At 37.9% G+C, this 15,367-nt stretch overlaps 1 protein-coding gene across 5 annotated transcripts in view; it reads right to left on the bottom strand.

Annotated features, from left to right (window-relative positions):
• Positions 1-15,367, bottom strand: part of hecw2a (HECT, C2 and WW domain containing E3 ubiquitin protein ligase 2a) — a 291,027-nt gene that overhangs the window by 69,483 nt on the left and 206,177 nt on the right. For all 5 annotated transcript variants that reach the window (XM_048599375.1, XM_048599376.1, XM_048599374.1 and 2 more), the window contains exons 17-20: positions 14,198-14,294; positions 9,250-9,333; positions 1,705-1,814; positions 233-353 (exon numbers count right to left, since the gene is read on the bottom strand). In XM_048599375.1, the coding sequence (XP_048455332.1) occupies positions 233-353; positions 1,705-1,814; positions 9,250-9,333; positions 14,198-14,294 (412 nt within the window). The remainder of the gene's footprint in view (positions 1-232; positions 354-1,704; positions 1,815-9,249; positions 9,334-14,197; positions 14,295-15,367) is intronic.

Here is a 15,367-nt window from a genome sequence, read left to right as displayed (position 1 = left end):
AGGGAGAAGCCATGAAAGGATTTCAAAACAATGATGAGAATTTTAAATTCAACATGTTGTGACCGGTAGCCAATGTGAGTCACAAGAACAATGGTGCACTGGAGACATCATTGACAGCTACATCTTATGAGCACAGAAGAAAACCTCTATTAAATTACATACATTTATGAATAGACCTAAAAATACAAACATCAATCCAATTATTTCTCAGTATTCCCCATTAATGACTCACTTTAACTTTCCTGGTCCTTGTCCATAACCCTTTGTTTCCAGCTTCCTGTAGAAGTTTCTGAGTTTAGCTTCAAAGTCCCTCTTATACGGAGCTGGAGCCCGAGCATTGGCACGTTGGGTTCCTGCAAACAGCAATATGTAAAATTTGGCAAAAAAACCTTTTTCTCCCCAAACAAACAAAACTGATTTTATCATAATATATACCATTATTAATGTGCAGAGGTAAGTTTGACAACAAATATAAGTAAAGCACTTCCCATTGCATTTTCTATCAAGTTGTAACACCCTAATTGATCATTTCTAATTCATTTAAATTGGCTTCTTGTCAAGATTCAACCTCAAAATATCAACCTATCTTTCATGGTTAGATAATGAGAAAAATTATGTACATTTCCAGCATTTTCTACTATAGTTGGGATTTTTCTAATGTGTCACCTGTGCTGAATAAGAATACAAGAGAATGTTCCATAACAAAGAAAGAACTTAGTCTCTTCTAACCCAACAACTGAACAAGGCATAGATGACTCAATTCATCTATAAATTGTTTTTGTGACAAGAGATATACAGAGGGCAGGCCTTGGATCATAGAAGATTATAAATAGTTTTGATTAATTTTAATTTTATTTCCCACTGTGTACAGAATTGATTCCACAGCTACTGTTTAAATGTCATACTTGAAGATAAATTTTATGTTTCTTTGCAGGAACAGATCTCACACACTAAAAAAACCTATGCAACGCAATTAAATTTATTTCCCAGATGAGAAAGATTTAGATACTTCATTCAAAATAAAATGCAAATAGCAAAAGCAACCCTAATAAGGCCTACCTAAAAGCTCTTGTAGAATAGCACAGTCTTAAAACTCTCAACTTATTTTCACCTCAAGTTTGAAACACTGCACTTGATCAAAGCCAATCTTTAATTAACAATATAAACCTGCTTGTGTGTAGCTGACAAGTGGGAGACCTTCATTTTATTCATAACACACAGAAATATCATTAGGAGGACAGTTCTCACATTTCAGTTAATCTTCTAATCCTCCTCAAGTTGTTTGCAATATTATCGGATTCCATCCATCCTCCTATTTAATTAACTTTGGAAAAATACCAGTGTTAATGTCATGAGCACAGGTAACAAATATATAGAGCTCAATGACTCGTGACAAATTAAGATTCCTTACTTCCTTGGATTGCAATTTTTCCATCTCTTGGAATTTTCCCTCCAAATCCTTTATATCTCTCTTCTTTTATTTGATTGCTTTTCCCTTTGAATTTTTACGCTTTATTACTTTAGAATTTACATAACAAATATGGCTTAAACACAAATAAGCAAGTAATAAATATGGGTGAAATATATTTTAAAAGATCATCAGTGCTATTACAAAATACCAACATGGAAATATTGTTCTTGCTTTTACATTCTATTACAGTTTCTCATTCTAATCATTAGATGGTCAGATGATGTGTCATTTACCTGGGGAGTTCTGAGGTGATGATACAGGGGAGCCACGTGGAGACTGGCAATAACTAGGATGAAGTAAGGCATGGGGTGGCACATAGGACATAATTTCGTCTTCAAACAAACTGTCCACGACAGAAACCAAAACATAAATAATTATTTTTAAAATGTCAACTTCTTTCACATTATTTACATTACTATCGTACTATTTCACAAAGTTAAATTTTCAGCCTCACTACATTTGGTTGGCATGCCTCACTACATTCCTATTTTAAGCTTGATACGATAGTTGATATTAATTTACATATCAGACAAAAGATCCCATAGCATTATTCAGAGAAGGGAAGGGGAGATTTAGGAATAAGTTTGGACAAACAACCAATACCATCAAGAAATTATCTGGTATGCATATCATTGCTATTTGCGGGGCCTTACTATGCACAGATCATTTGCTACATTACGTCAGCAACTACAATTCTAATGAAAGCTAACTGGCAATGACAAACTAAGGTTATGAAAGGTTCTATGCAAATTTTTTTACATATTTTTTAAAAAGTTATTTGCTAATATCTTCATTTTTAATGTGACAACTATAGATAGCACTGGGGATAATGTTCATCAGCAAGGAATCTAAAACTTAAAACAGTCATCTTTATATTGACTCATAAAAAGGGTATAAACAGAATGTGAGATATAAAATGCTTTTTTACTGAAAAAGAACTATCTTATGTCTAAGAGAATTGCAAGGCAAATGGAGTAATTGTTTAATTCCCTAACGTTATTAGACTGATGACTGGGCTCTCTTCAAATAATATTGATCTTGATAATGTTGATCTTGCTTCGCACACTCCATGTAACCTATATGCCTCACTCTGTCCAAACAGCCTACAATCTGTATGTCATTGCTTATTATGAACTGCCTGTACTGCTCACAAAAAAGCTCTTCACTGTACTTAGGTACACATGACAATAAATCAACTCAAATCAAATATAATTGACCTTTTGGTGGCAAAGATATCAGATATAATATCAGAAATAAAATATTCTAAAATGACAAATAGTTATTAATTTATATAATTGGTAATTGCTACTGTATACTGCGAATGAACAAAACTGAACTACAAATCATGGTCTATGTGTCAGATATTATTTATCATTCACATTGCCAGGACACACTGATCCAAATGGGATTTAAAAAATTACTAGTTTCATTTTTGTTTTGCTGTAAAGAGAAAACAACATTTGTTTAATTGGTAGAATTTTAAGAATTAAAAGCAGTGATTAGTAAATATGCAGTTCCTGTTCACTCTCCTTACCAATAATGGTATTTGACACAGAACTTACTTTGTTGGAACTTTAAATGGGGAGGTGCATACCCGTGGAATGCTCCAAATGCACAAACATCTCTTGCCTTATTAAATAACTGTCCTAATTCTGCTTAAAAATAAATATTTCAATAAGCTGAGCCAATGCTTGAAAAAACACCAAGTTATGATGGATTTTGCCTTTTACAGTCATAGAGTCATACAGCACAGAAACAGATCCTTCGGTCCAACTCATCCATACTGACCAGGTTTCCTAAACTGAGCTGGTCCCATTTACCTGCATTTGGCCCATATCCCTCTAAATATTTCCTACCCAGGTTGTAATTGTAGTTGCCTCTACCATTTCCTCTGGCAGCTCGTTCCATACATGCACCGCCCTCTGTATGAAAAAGTTGCCCCTTAGGTCCATTTTAAATCTTTCCCCATCACCTTAAACCTATGCCCTCTAGTTTTGGACTCTCTTAGCCTGGGGAAAAGACCTTAGCTATTCACCTTATCTATGTCCCCCAAAATTTTATAAACCTCTTTAAAGTCACTCCTCAGCCTCCTACGCTCCAAGGAGGAAGGTCCCAGCCTGACAAGGTTCTCCTTACAACTCAAACCCTACAGTTTCAGTAATATCCTTGTAAATTTTTCTTGCCCCCTTTCCAATTTAATAACATCCATCCTATAGCAGGGTGACCAAAATTGTACACACTACTCTAAATATGGCCTTACCAATGTCTTGTACAGCTGTAACATGATGGCCCAACCCTGTACTCAATACTCTGACTAATGAAGGCAAGCCTGCCAAATGCCTTCGTCACCATCCGTTCTACCTATGACTCCATTTTCAAGAAACTATATACTTGCACCCCCTAGGTCTCTCTATTCGACAACACTCCCCAGGGCCCTACCATTAATTGTGTAAGCACTGCCTTGGTTTGTCTTACCAAATTGTAACACCTCGTATTTATCTAGATTAAACTCCATCTGCCATTCCTCAGCCCACTGGCCCAGTTGATCAAGATCCCACTGTGCTCTCAGATAACCTTCTTCACTGTCTATTTATACCATCATCCATAAATTTAATAAGCATGCTTCCTATATTTCATCCAAATCATTTATATAAATGACAAATAACAGTGGGCCCGGTACCAATCCTTGTTGCGCACTCACTGGTTACAAGTCTCCAGTCTGAACAACTACCCTCTACCACCGCCCTGTCTCCTACCTACAAGCCAATTTTGTATCCAATTGGCTAGCTCTTCCTGAGTCCCATGTAATTAAATTTCACTAACCATTTTACCACGTGAAACATTGCTGAAGGCCTTGTTAAAGTATATGTAGACTATGTCTATTGCTCTGCCTTCATCGTCTTCTTGGTCACTCTTCAAAAGTCAATCAAGTTTGTGAGACACAATTTCTCATGCACAAAGCCATGTTGACTACCCCTAATCAATCCTTGCCTTTCCAAAGACAAGAGGGTGACATGGTGGCTCAGTGGTTAGCACTGCTGCCTCACAGCGCCAGGGACCCGGGTTCGATTCCACCCTTGGGTGACTGTCTGTGTGGAGTTTGCACGTTCTCCCCGTGTCTGCGTGGGTTTCCTCTGGGTGTTCCGGTTTCCTCCCACAGTCCAAAGACGTGCAGGCTAGGTGGATTGGCTGTGCTAAATTGCCCATAGTGCCCAGGGATGTTTAGGTTAGGTGGGTTAGACATGGGAAATTAGGGGAGTGGGTCTCGGTGGGATGCTCTTCAGAGGGGCGGTGTGGACTTGTTGGGCCGAATGGCCCGTTTCCACACTGTAGGGATTCTATGATCAAATACATGTGGTTCCCGTCTCTCAGAATCCCCTCCAATAACTTATCCACCACTGATGTCAGGCTCACTGATCTGTAGTTCCCTGGCTTTTCCTTGCAGTCTTTCTTAAATAATGGCACAACATTAACCACCCTCCAGTCTTCTGGCACTTCACCCATGGCTGTTGATGACACAAATATCTCTGCTAGGGGCCCCGCAATTTTTTCCCTAGGTTCTCACAATGTCCTGGGATGCACTAGATCAGGTCCCAGGGATTTATCTACCTTTATGTATATTAAGACCTCCAGCACCTCCTCTTCTTTGTAATGTGGACTCTTATAGTACAAAGTTCAATCAACATCACCTACTCTCAGTTAACTCTGGAACTGTCCTGGTTTACTCTTAAAGGGGCATGCATTTCTAACATTGACTCTTTTCTCCTTTAAATCTGCCGTTATTACTCCTATCCTCAAAACCCCAACCTTGACCCCAGTGTCCTTGCAAATAAATATCCTGTCGAATAGTAACAAGGGAGTTAGGAGCAGGAATAGTCTATTTGGCTGTTTGAGCTTGCTCCACCATTCAGTAAGATCATGGCTGATCGTGGTCTGCCTCCCATAACCTTTGACTCTTTTGACAACAAAGTCAATCTAACTCAACCTTGAATAAATTCAATTCCCAGCCTCCACTGTCTACTGGGGAAGAGAATTCCGCAGACTAACGATACTCAGAGAAAAAGCTTCTCATCATCTCTGCCTCAAAAATGAGACCTTTCATTCTTAAACTGTGCTCCCTAGTCTTCGTCTCTTCTACACGGGGCAACATTCTCTCAGAATGCACCCTGCTAGAACCTCTCAAGATTGCACATATTTTAATAAGATCACCACTCATTCTTCTGAAGTCCAATGGCTAAAGGTCTAAGTTGTTCAAACCTTCTTCACAAAATAAGATCGTCATCCTGGGAATGAATTGAGTGAACCTTTTTTGAAAAGTTCCTCGTGCAATTTTATTATTGTTCAAATAAGGAGACCAAAACTGTACACACCACTTCAGATGTGGTCTTACCATAGCCCTGCATAGCTGCAATACAATTTCCCCTACTTTTATATTTTGCTCTGCTCGTAATAAACACAACATCCTATAGGCCTTCCTAATCGCTTGCTGTACTTGCAAACTAACAAACAAACTCCAAATTCCCTTCTCTCACTGAAGTGTTCTTGCCTCCCAAAATTCATACCCATTTTCTGAAAATCCGTGTTTGAATCCCTCCAATCAGATTTCTGATCTGTCACTTTACAGGAATAGCTCTTACCAAATTTACAAATGAAATCCTATGTAACTATGACAAAGAGATAGGCCTCAGTGAACTTCTTGTGCAATTCTACCACATTTCTCGCAATAGCCCCTGTGAGATCCTGCCCATAGTAAAAAAGACATAGTTTATTACATCTCTGCAACTATTCACATGTTTGAAGGATATGGTGTAGATTATTACAGAGACTGTTAGGAGGACCTAGTCTTGGGCAACAACTCGCCGCATCTTTTGACTGAGTTCCAGGTATCAAGGTAGATTCTCACTAAGCAGTGGTGAGTTGCTTATTTGCAGATCTCACCTCATTAATATGCAGCTTTCTATTGTACTAGCCGCAAGCAAACCAGATGCAGAGACTCCTCGACATTGAGATCAGACCTGGTGATTTCAGCTCTTTGCTTTCTCCAAAGGATTTCCATGTTCTCAGGTCATTGACCATATGCGCACACCACATCCATGGACATTGGCATTCAACACGTGCCAGCTCATGGTGTAGAAGGATATACTGGTACCCTTTCTTTATTCATATCTCCCCTGGGTTGGTTGCAACAGGTTAATTTACAAAAGAATCCCTTCCCTTGTGATATCTTTCTCCCAGACGAAATGGATTTATGCCTTAAAAAGGTGCCGATTTAACCAGATTTTTTTTGAGTTACCAAAACGGTGAGTTTATTTGTTACTAAACTCAAGAAGAAATAACAATGGAACACATATACACACCAATTAGAAATCTTTGATTAGAAGTAATTCCAAAATGAGAACAAAGTTTAAATAAAAAATGGTCTATGAGTTATTTGTGAAGAGTAGATAGTCGAATGTTCCATATATTAAAATGGATGTTATCGGCAGCAGTGACACTGGGAGAGAACAGTTGATTTTGTGATCCTTGGCTTTGCAGGTTGATTGAAATTCCTTTGTCCAGGGGCTGGCTGGCAGCACTCAGAACAAAAACAGCATATTTTCCTTTTCTTTGCCTTCAGTGCAGGGGTTTTTAATGGCTGTTCTCAAAGCTGTGACCTTCACAGCATACCAGGGCACACACAAATATCAGGCCACTAACAGACTTATTTTTAGAATCCCTACAGTGCAGAAACAGGCCATTCGGCCCAACAAGTCGACACCGACTCTCCAAAGAGCATCCCACCCAGACCCATCCCTGTAACCCTGCATTTCTCATGCTTAACCCGCACATCCCTGAATACTATGGGTAATTTAGCATGGCCAATCCACCTGATTTGCACATGTTTGGACCGTGGGAGGAAACCAGAGCACCCAGTGCAAACCCACGCATACACGGGGAGAACGTGCAAACTCAGCAGAGACAGTCGCCCAAGGCTGGAATCGAACCCGGGTCCCTGGCACTGTAAGGCAGCAGTGCTAACCACTGAGCCACCATGCCGCCCCATAAACCAGAGTTGAAGCTCACTTCTAATCTGTGTCCCTGTGTATTCCTGAAAGGAGAAAATGGAAAAATACCCCTCACTCAGACTGCTGTCTTCTTTTACCAGCATGTCTAATTTACTCATGGAGAATTACAATTCAGTTTGTGGTGCACTGCTCCCTTTTACATCTATCCCTTTGAAGCTTCCTTGACACCTTGTTAGGTATGACACCTCAGGCTCACCCACCCCAGTCAACCATTGAGTATACATCCAGAATCATTTTGGCTGCAAGTCCTCTTCTGAAAACCACATTTTAGAATTAAAGTTTAATGTGGTCATAGGTGATCTGGGGTTATGATCTGTGGTTGGAAAGTGAGTCTTGGTTAAGAAAACGTTGTCTACAGTCAACAGGAGCACAACTACATGATCCGGGGCATAACATTTAAAGATAAGTTACAAGCAACGGTCCGACGCAAGGAATATGAAATTGTACAAAAACTATATGTACTTCACAACCATGAATTCTCACTTCTGAGTAGAAAGTTGCGTACTGATCTCAATCATAATCAAATGGGTGAAAGTTGTTAACCTACAAGAAGTCAAAGGTGGTAGAAGCTTTTATAAGGCTCCATCAACTCATGGTGGAACATCAATGATGATCAGAATCATAGAGGTCAGCTATGTTGGAATAAAGGAAATACTGGGTTTATTTCCTTTCATAGGATGTGGCCATAGTTGGCCATCCCTAATTGTCCTTGAACTGGATAGTTTGCTAGATCATTTCAAAGGGCAGTTGAGAATCAACCACATTGCTGTGGATCCAGATTCATATCTGGGTCAGGTAAAGGACAATACATTTTCTTCTCTAAAGGCCATTAAAGAACCAGATAGATCACAAGGACTCAGAGAACATATACGTAGAAAGTATTGGTAGCAGCATAGACAACACTAGCTAAAATCATCATCTGGTCTGAAAAACTAGAATATCCAGAGCATTTGAAAATGCAACACTTCAAGAAAGCACGCGTAACTGTTTAACCTGCCTCACTTCCAATTAAAGAATCTTTTACTCACCTACTCTAATGCCAGTTCTGTCAAAACCATTGGTGGTACAAGGTAAGAATGCATGAAACAAGTAACTTATCACTCAAAACTAAGGGACAATTTAAAACTCCTTTACAGAATAAATCATCTGAAATTCCTCAAGCTTCCAATGGGAAAACACAGAGATCTGATATTATGAAATTAACACTATCTAATTTTATAATTAGCTGTTTGAACCATTAAATTTTTTATAGTACACATTTTGAAAGTCACTGCTATACTTAATGTAGTTTGGTCTTTTCTCAGGCCTTCCTTTGCCGTGTATTATCAAAACCGAAGAAGCAAGCAGTTACATAGCTATAATGTCAACTCTGACACAGACTATCCAGGTGTGAGGACAGACAAGTATTTTTCACTTTTTTTCTCAAATCTAACTTGAAACAATTGGATTTTGTTCACTATTTGAGTGCAACTCAGATCAGAAATTCAGCCAGCAGGGACTAAGTGATCAAGCTTTCAAACTAGCCATCCCTCAAGCCCTTTTAAATATGCCAGTCTCAATTAAGCTGCAACTCGATTAGATGGATGTATGTTATTCAATAATCATGTTTTCTGCCAGTCAATACATGGCCCTAGAGGAACAGTTAAACTTTTGACACAATGTACAACATCTTTTTCACAAGGTACATTCAGCAGTCACATGTGATGCACCTACCTTAATAGCATAACAAGATCTGCATCACTGGATAAGCGCCCCAATCCACTAGTTCCCTCGTTTCTGATAAACTGGATCTTCTCCCTATGGACGTGGTCAATTAATTCAATATTATTCTTTGAAAACTACTAAGCAATATATAACACGAAGACTTTGAAAAGCCCAAAATAGACAAAGCAAAACTTTGCGATGATCACACCTAGGTCTGTCATCATTGCTTGATAAAGATGTTTGACACACTAATGTCATGCAAGTTACTTACTTCAGTATCCTGTGTGCTACCTGTCAACAGGGGCTTTCCAACACTTCCTTTCATTGACGACAATCCTATTTTTGGTAACTAACCTCAGGTACCAAAATTAGCCAATGCAGTCATACATTTTATGGTACTGATGACAGATCTGTGATGAAATAAAATTGTCTATCCCCTCTGCTGTACTTTTGCACCAGTGCAGTCCAGCATTTTAACAGCTAGAGTGATTCAACTATTTATTTTCTAAGTTTTAAATTGCTTAAATTAGTGAAAATGCATTATTCGAATAGCACTCACAAAATGAATTATACTGGTTGTATGTTTCAGTTTCCCTCGCTTTAAACCTTTCTCAGTTGGTCAATTTCATTTTTTGCACACAGTCATCACACTTCAATTAAAACGGTAGTTAATGAGATTAAAAAATAATGAGCCAATTACAAGGTTTTCTCGAGTGAAGGAAAGGAGAATCTTCTCACCTACTAATGCTGAGAAAAGATAAAATCACAACATCAACTACACACAAACAGAAATAATATGTTTAAAAGGGGAGGCTGTCTGTTATGAGATAGAATAACGGCTACACCGTTTAAAAGTCCTTCATCCTTGAAGTGTTACTGTGTTAACTTGAGACCACAGTTGTTTAATTGTTGAGTGGCAGTACCAGCAGTGACACAGTTTATAGATATCTTACAGTTCTTGATGAAAGGTTGTTTATTCAATATCTTTTATCACTGAATGCATCGTTCCTGATGGTGAGAGAAACAGAGTCTTTCAATTCTTGCCAATGAATCGACTTACCTTCTCTCTGCCCTGCTGCTCAAAATAGCTGTTGAAATACAGTTCAGTGTGTATTCCTGAGTCTAGTTTCGTTATCTTTCAAGGCCGGCTAACTGGCAGGCAAACCTTTCATCTCCCAATAATTAAAATGATCACGCAAGTGTGAATTAAAAGAACAGATACAAATCTGAGTTTCTTGATAATTACTCAGTTGCCTAGTTTCAATGACTTCATATAAGATGATAATTTCATTGCAGACAGTTTTTTTATTCCATATTGATCTCCTGGACTTGCCTCAATCTGTGGTCAGATGACGGTCACAGCCATTTTAAATCAGCATTTATTGTTTTGTTAAAAGAATTTAATCTACAAGAGATCTCAGGTATAACAATCAAATTATGGGCATTAAAACTTGATAGTCCTTTTTACCACTATTGTAACAAGGTGTACTTATTTCATTGAACACTATCTGCTTTATTCATAAAACAATCTGGACAGGAGAGGAAATTGTTCCTGCTTTGAAGGGATCAAGAACCAGTGCCAAACAATCTGGGTGACTGGCTAAGCAAGTAATGGCAAAATGATATAAATTTTTTTTTAAATTAAGTGAACAGTTGGAATCTGGAACATAGTGCCCACATAGGCTCAATTGTGGCTTTCAACAAGGGACTGCATAATCAGTTTAAAGAGAAAACATTTTTCAGGGTAATGGAGAAAAGGAAGGGGAATGGGGCAAACTAGGTTGCTCTTCCATACTGCTAGCATAGACATGATAGGAAAAATGGCCTCCATGTGTGTCGTAATAAATTTATGGTTCTATTCTATAATTGCATTAAATTATATTGGACAAGAAATCAAATGCAAGATTTCATGTTCATAATATGCTTCGCTACCAAAGCCAACCTTTACAGGTATGCACCAGAACACAAGAACTGCTACTTCATTCTGAAGTGCAATGTAGAATTGATGGGCCACATGTGCATTTAAATCAATGACAGACAAGACTGTAACATTTTCAACCAAACGTGACAGGATACATTCCACCTCATTGTGAGATTTATAGTGTATGTGACAGAAAATGATGAAATAAACATCCAGGATGACAAGACCAACTTTATATTTAAAAAAATTCAAAATGTAAACCACACACACACACAAACTTTTCACATAGCTTCTGTCAAGATGTATTCAGATCTGTAGCTTTTCCACACCACATATGCTGGAGAAACAGGCTGTTCAGTCCAACCAATCCATGCAGCAAACTCCAAGACTTCCAATTTTTGAACCACACATTATCTAAAATACATGATCCATCTTTTTAAAAGTCCAATCCTTCTTATTCGTTATTAGTCCTTCTGCACTTGCACTCGTTTTTGTTTGTGAAAATCTACACTATTTCTGCCAATGTGGAACTGCAGCCAACAGACTAAGCAACTCTCTTCCTACTTTCAAAATCAAATAGCCTTTGTGAATTTCCAAAAATCTTCTAAGTTGCTGTGGCTCCATTTCATGAAGTATCTTATCCAATACATATTGGCCTCCAATACATATAGTGGATGATTTCCACTATATAACCCAGTGCAAGGGAATACATCTGTTGCTCAGATAAGGCCAATTCCTGCCTAGGTTTCATAGACTCGCTGTGCAAAGTAAGTAGCCTCCAGCAGTGGACTAAAGCAGTTGACGTTCAGTATGGCATTAGTTGGCAAATGGTACAGGCCTCCCTCAAAAGTAAACTAGCAATGTCGCTAATCAAAGTTAGCTGGAAAGCATTCAATTGATAACTTTTGCCCTTGCATTTTTTTTGTTATTGTGCATTTCAGTTTTAATATACTAAGCTCACAATCACTTAGAATCAACAAGACACCTGCAAAATGTCAGTAATTGGAACAAAATGTCCTTAATGTGTGAGGATTTTCACTTATAAATTGTTAAGTAGAAATATTGCTCCTCTCCTTTTTCTATGATTGGGTCCTATTGTTTGGAAAAAACTATTGTAGCCACTTAGTTCATCTAAATGCTTGGTGTGGAATGGATGGGAAAAGGGCAAGAGGGATTAGTGGAGAGTAAAGAATCAGCATATAGAGGCTGGCAGAACCTTTGTAATACAGTGATCTCTAACTGGGGCAGAGCTACATTCATGTCTGAAGTAATGCAAATGATCAGAGTATTTTGCATATTGTGACACTTCCAAATAAAACAGATATAAATGCATTATGAATAAATTTCCTTGAATGAAAAGATACAAAGCTGCTCTTACACACAAGCTGTACAGAAATTTTCCAGTCTATTGTTCTTTTTTGATGTATTCCTCCTTAACAATTTCACAATCAAATTCTTCACACATTAAGGATATTTTGTTTACATCGCAATCATTCTGTAGTGTCCCATTACCTGTCCATGTAAAGTGCAGGTAAAATTTGAATGATGTAAACACACTTCCAGCAGCCTGTGAAAATTACAGTCACAGAGTTATAGAGCATGGAAGCAGACCCTTTGGTCCAACTAGTTAAAGCCGACCATGTTCCCAAACAAAACTAGTCCCGTCTGCCTGCATTTGGCCCATATCCCTCCAAACCTTTCTGTTCATGAACTTATTCAAATATCTTTTATAAATTGTAACTGTACCTACATCCCCCACTTTCACTGGCAGTTCGTCCCACACACAAACCACTCCCAGTGTAAAAAAGTTTCACCTCATGACCTTTTTAAATCTTTCTCCTCTTACCTTAAAAATATGCCCCCTAGTTTTGGATTCCCCTACCCTAGGGAAAAGACCTTTGTCATTCACCTTATCTATGCCCCTCATGATTTTATAAACCTCAATAAGGTCACCCCTCAACCTTCTATGATCAATGAAAAGTGCTATATTTGTTATCTGCCTTATATTTGTTTTTCTAAAACAATGAATGCAGATTTGGCAAAGTCCTTTCAAACAGCACTGTTAGTAATACAGATACTTTTGCATAATATTTCACAATTTGCTGAAGGCATCAAACCATGTTGCCATATGAAAGGAACATTTGAAATGAAAACATGAAATGTGCTATAACAGAAAAACTAATGAATCACAATTCAGCTGAAGTATCTAAAGACATTTATAATTAAAGGTGCATCTCAAGGACATCTAAGAATAAATCTGAGAAAGGTCATACTGTTGTTATACAGATCACTGAAGAGGTTAAATATGACATATAACATACAAAATTAGCCAACCTAACAGAAGAGATGGTAGAGTAGAAATATGATTTTTTTTTAAAATGTTAAGGTAATGATTATGATTTTACAGACAGAGAATTAGACAATGAAAGCAGAACAATAACAGGGTTAAACATCACTGAAGATCAGAAAAATTTACTCACCAAGATTTTTTATATTGAAAAATTCAGATAAAGTAATGGCTATGCATAGCAATTTTCAATTAATGCAGTCATGACTTGCTGATTAACATTTTTAAAAGGAGTTGGAGGTTCTGATTAGGAGTGGAAGTTAAGGATAAATTGAAATTATTCAATACCACTGTGGGAAACAGATCTGTCAAAGAAAGCAACTAGTCAAGGATATATAATGTATCAATGACAGTAATAAGATAACGAGTGTTTGCATTTTGCTCTCAAGCCTTTGGGATCAGACTGTGTGCAAAGCGTTTCCTTTAATGCATTGGGCAGATTCCACGAGACAGTGTGCTGTATGTTGTGAAAAGGAAGAACTTGATGAGTTAAATGGTGTTCCTTCCCCATCTTTCCTAAATCCTTAACACTAAGTCCCACATCACTTTAAGAAATTGTCCTGGAGAATTCCTATGAAATATTGCGGTATAGCTGCCAGCTCTAAATTATCAGGGATAACTGTACAGAGAAAAAAAAACATACAGCATGACACAACCAGTACCACCACTTCGACAATCAATGGGATTACCTGAGTGAGTGATTCCTGATAAGGTCTGGCTGGCGCTCTTGAAGAATTTCAAAGATGTTTGGTTGACGCAGAAATGCTACAATTTTATCATTGTAAGCTGAAAATGACAGAATATCTCATCAAGACAGGGATTAGAAAATAGAGAATGCTGAACTAATCAATATCAATAATGGGGCTGTTGAAGTGATCAAACAATTAGAGATTGATCCATAAGAGTTGCTTAAAAGTAAAATTACAACTTTATTTCATCATATTGTCTGAAGACATGTTAACAAAAGTTAAGATATATAATGCTGGATGGTATCACCCTCTCCCTCTGGCTTTCTCTGTCTGTCCACACATGGTTTTCTAAGTAAAAGGGAGGCTAGACTTTCATTGGAGAGAACATCTGCATTGTGAAGGGAAAACAAGGCCGCACAAAGGAAATGCTTCCTTTGACGTCCTGGTCAATACCTAAGATGCACCATGTTGGAATGAAGATACAAACTCCTGTCCTACTATTCTGTGTTACATATAACACTAACTGAGTTGTCGGTGCAGTTTGCCAAACAAATTCATGTGTCTGACAGCATGCATTGAAGACATTAATGAATTAGTTATATTCTGTATCATCCAAAAACAAACCAAACCAATCAGCAACAAGTTGGTTGTCATTTAACCCAAATATTTTATAACTAGTTTCATAGAACAAAGATATAATGAAAGAGATTTTGTCTTATTCTTAAAGTACCCGCAAAAACATTATAATTGTGAAGATTAGCTCCAGAATGCAACTACTGAAGCCAATATTTCCTATTTCATAACTAGGATTAGCATTTGGATTTGCTAGGCTATAAGACATTGGAGCAGAAGCAGGCCATTGAGCCCATTAAGTCTGCTCTGCCATTTGATGAGATCGTGGCTGGTCTGATAATAACCCCACTTTCCAGCATTATCCCCATAATCATTGATTCTCTTACAGTATCTCAGCCTTGAATATACTTAACAACCCAGCCTCGACACTTGTCTGAAGAAGTCCACAAATTCACTAACCTGATTGAAACTTACAGAATACTGTGAGGCCTGGGTAGAGTGGATGTGGACAGGATGTTTCCACTAGTTGGAGAGGCTAGGACTTGACAGCCTCAGAGTGTAGGTACGACCCTTTAGAAGTGAGATGAGAAGGAATTT

The sequence above is a fragment of the Rhincodon typus genome, chromosome 7 (genome assembly GCF_021869965.1).
Source record: "Rhincodon typus isolate 14 chromosome 7, sRhiTyp1.1, whole genome shotgun sequence".
NCBI classification, from domain to species: Eukaryota; Metazoa; Chordata; class Chondrichthyes; order Orectolobiformes; family Rhincodontidae; genus Rhincodon; species Rhincodon typus.
This window is presented reverse-complemented; position numbering and strand designations above follow the sequence as displayed.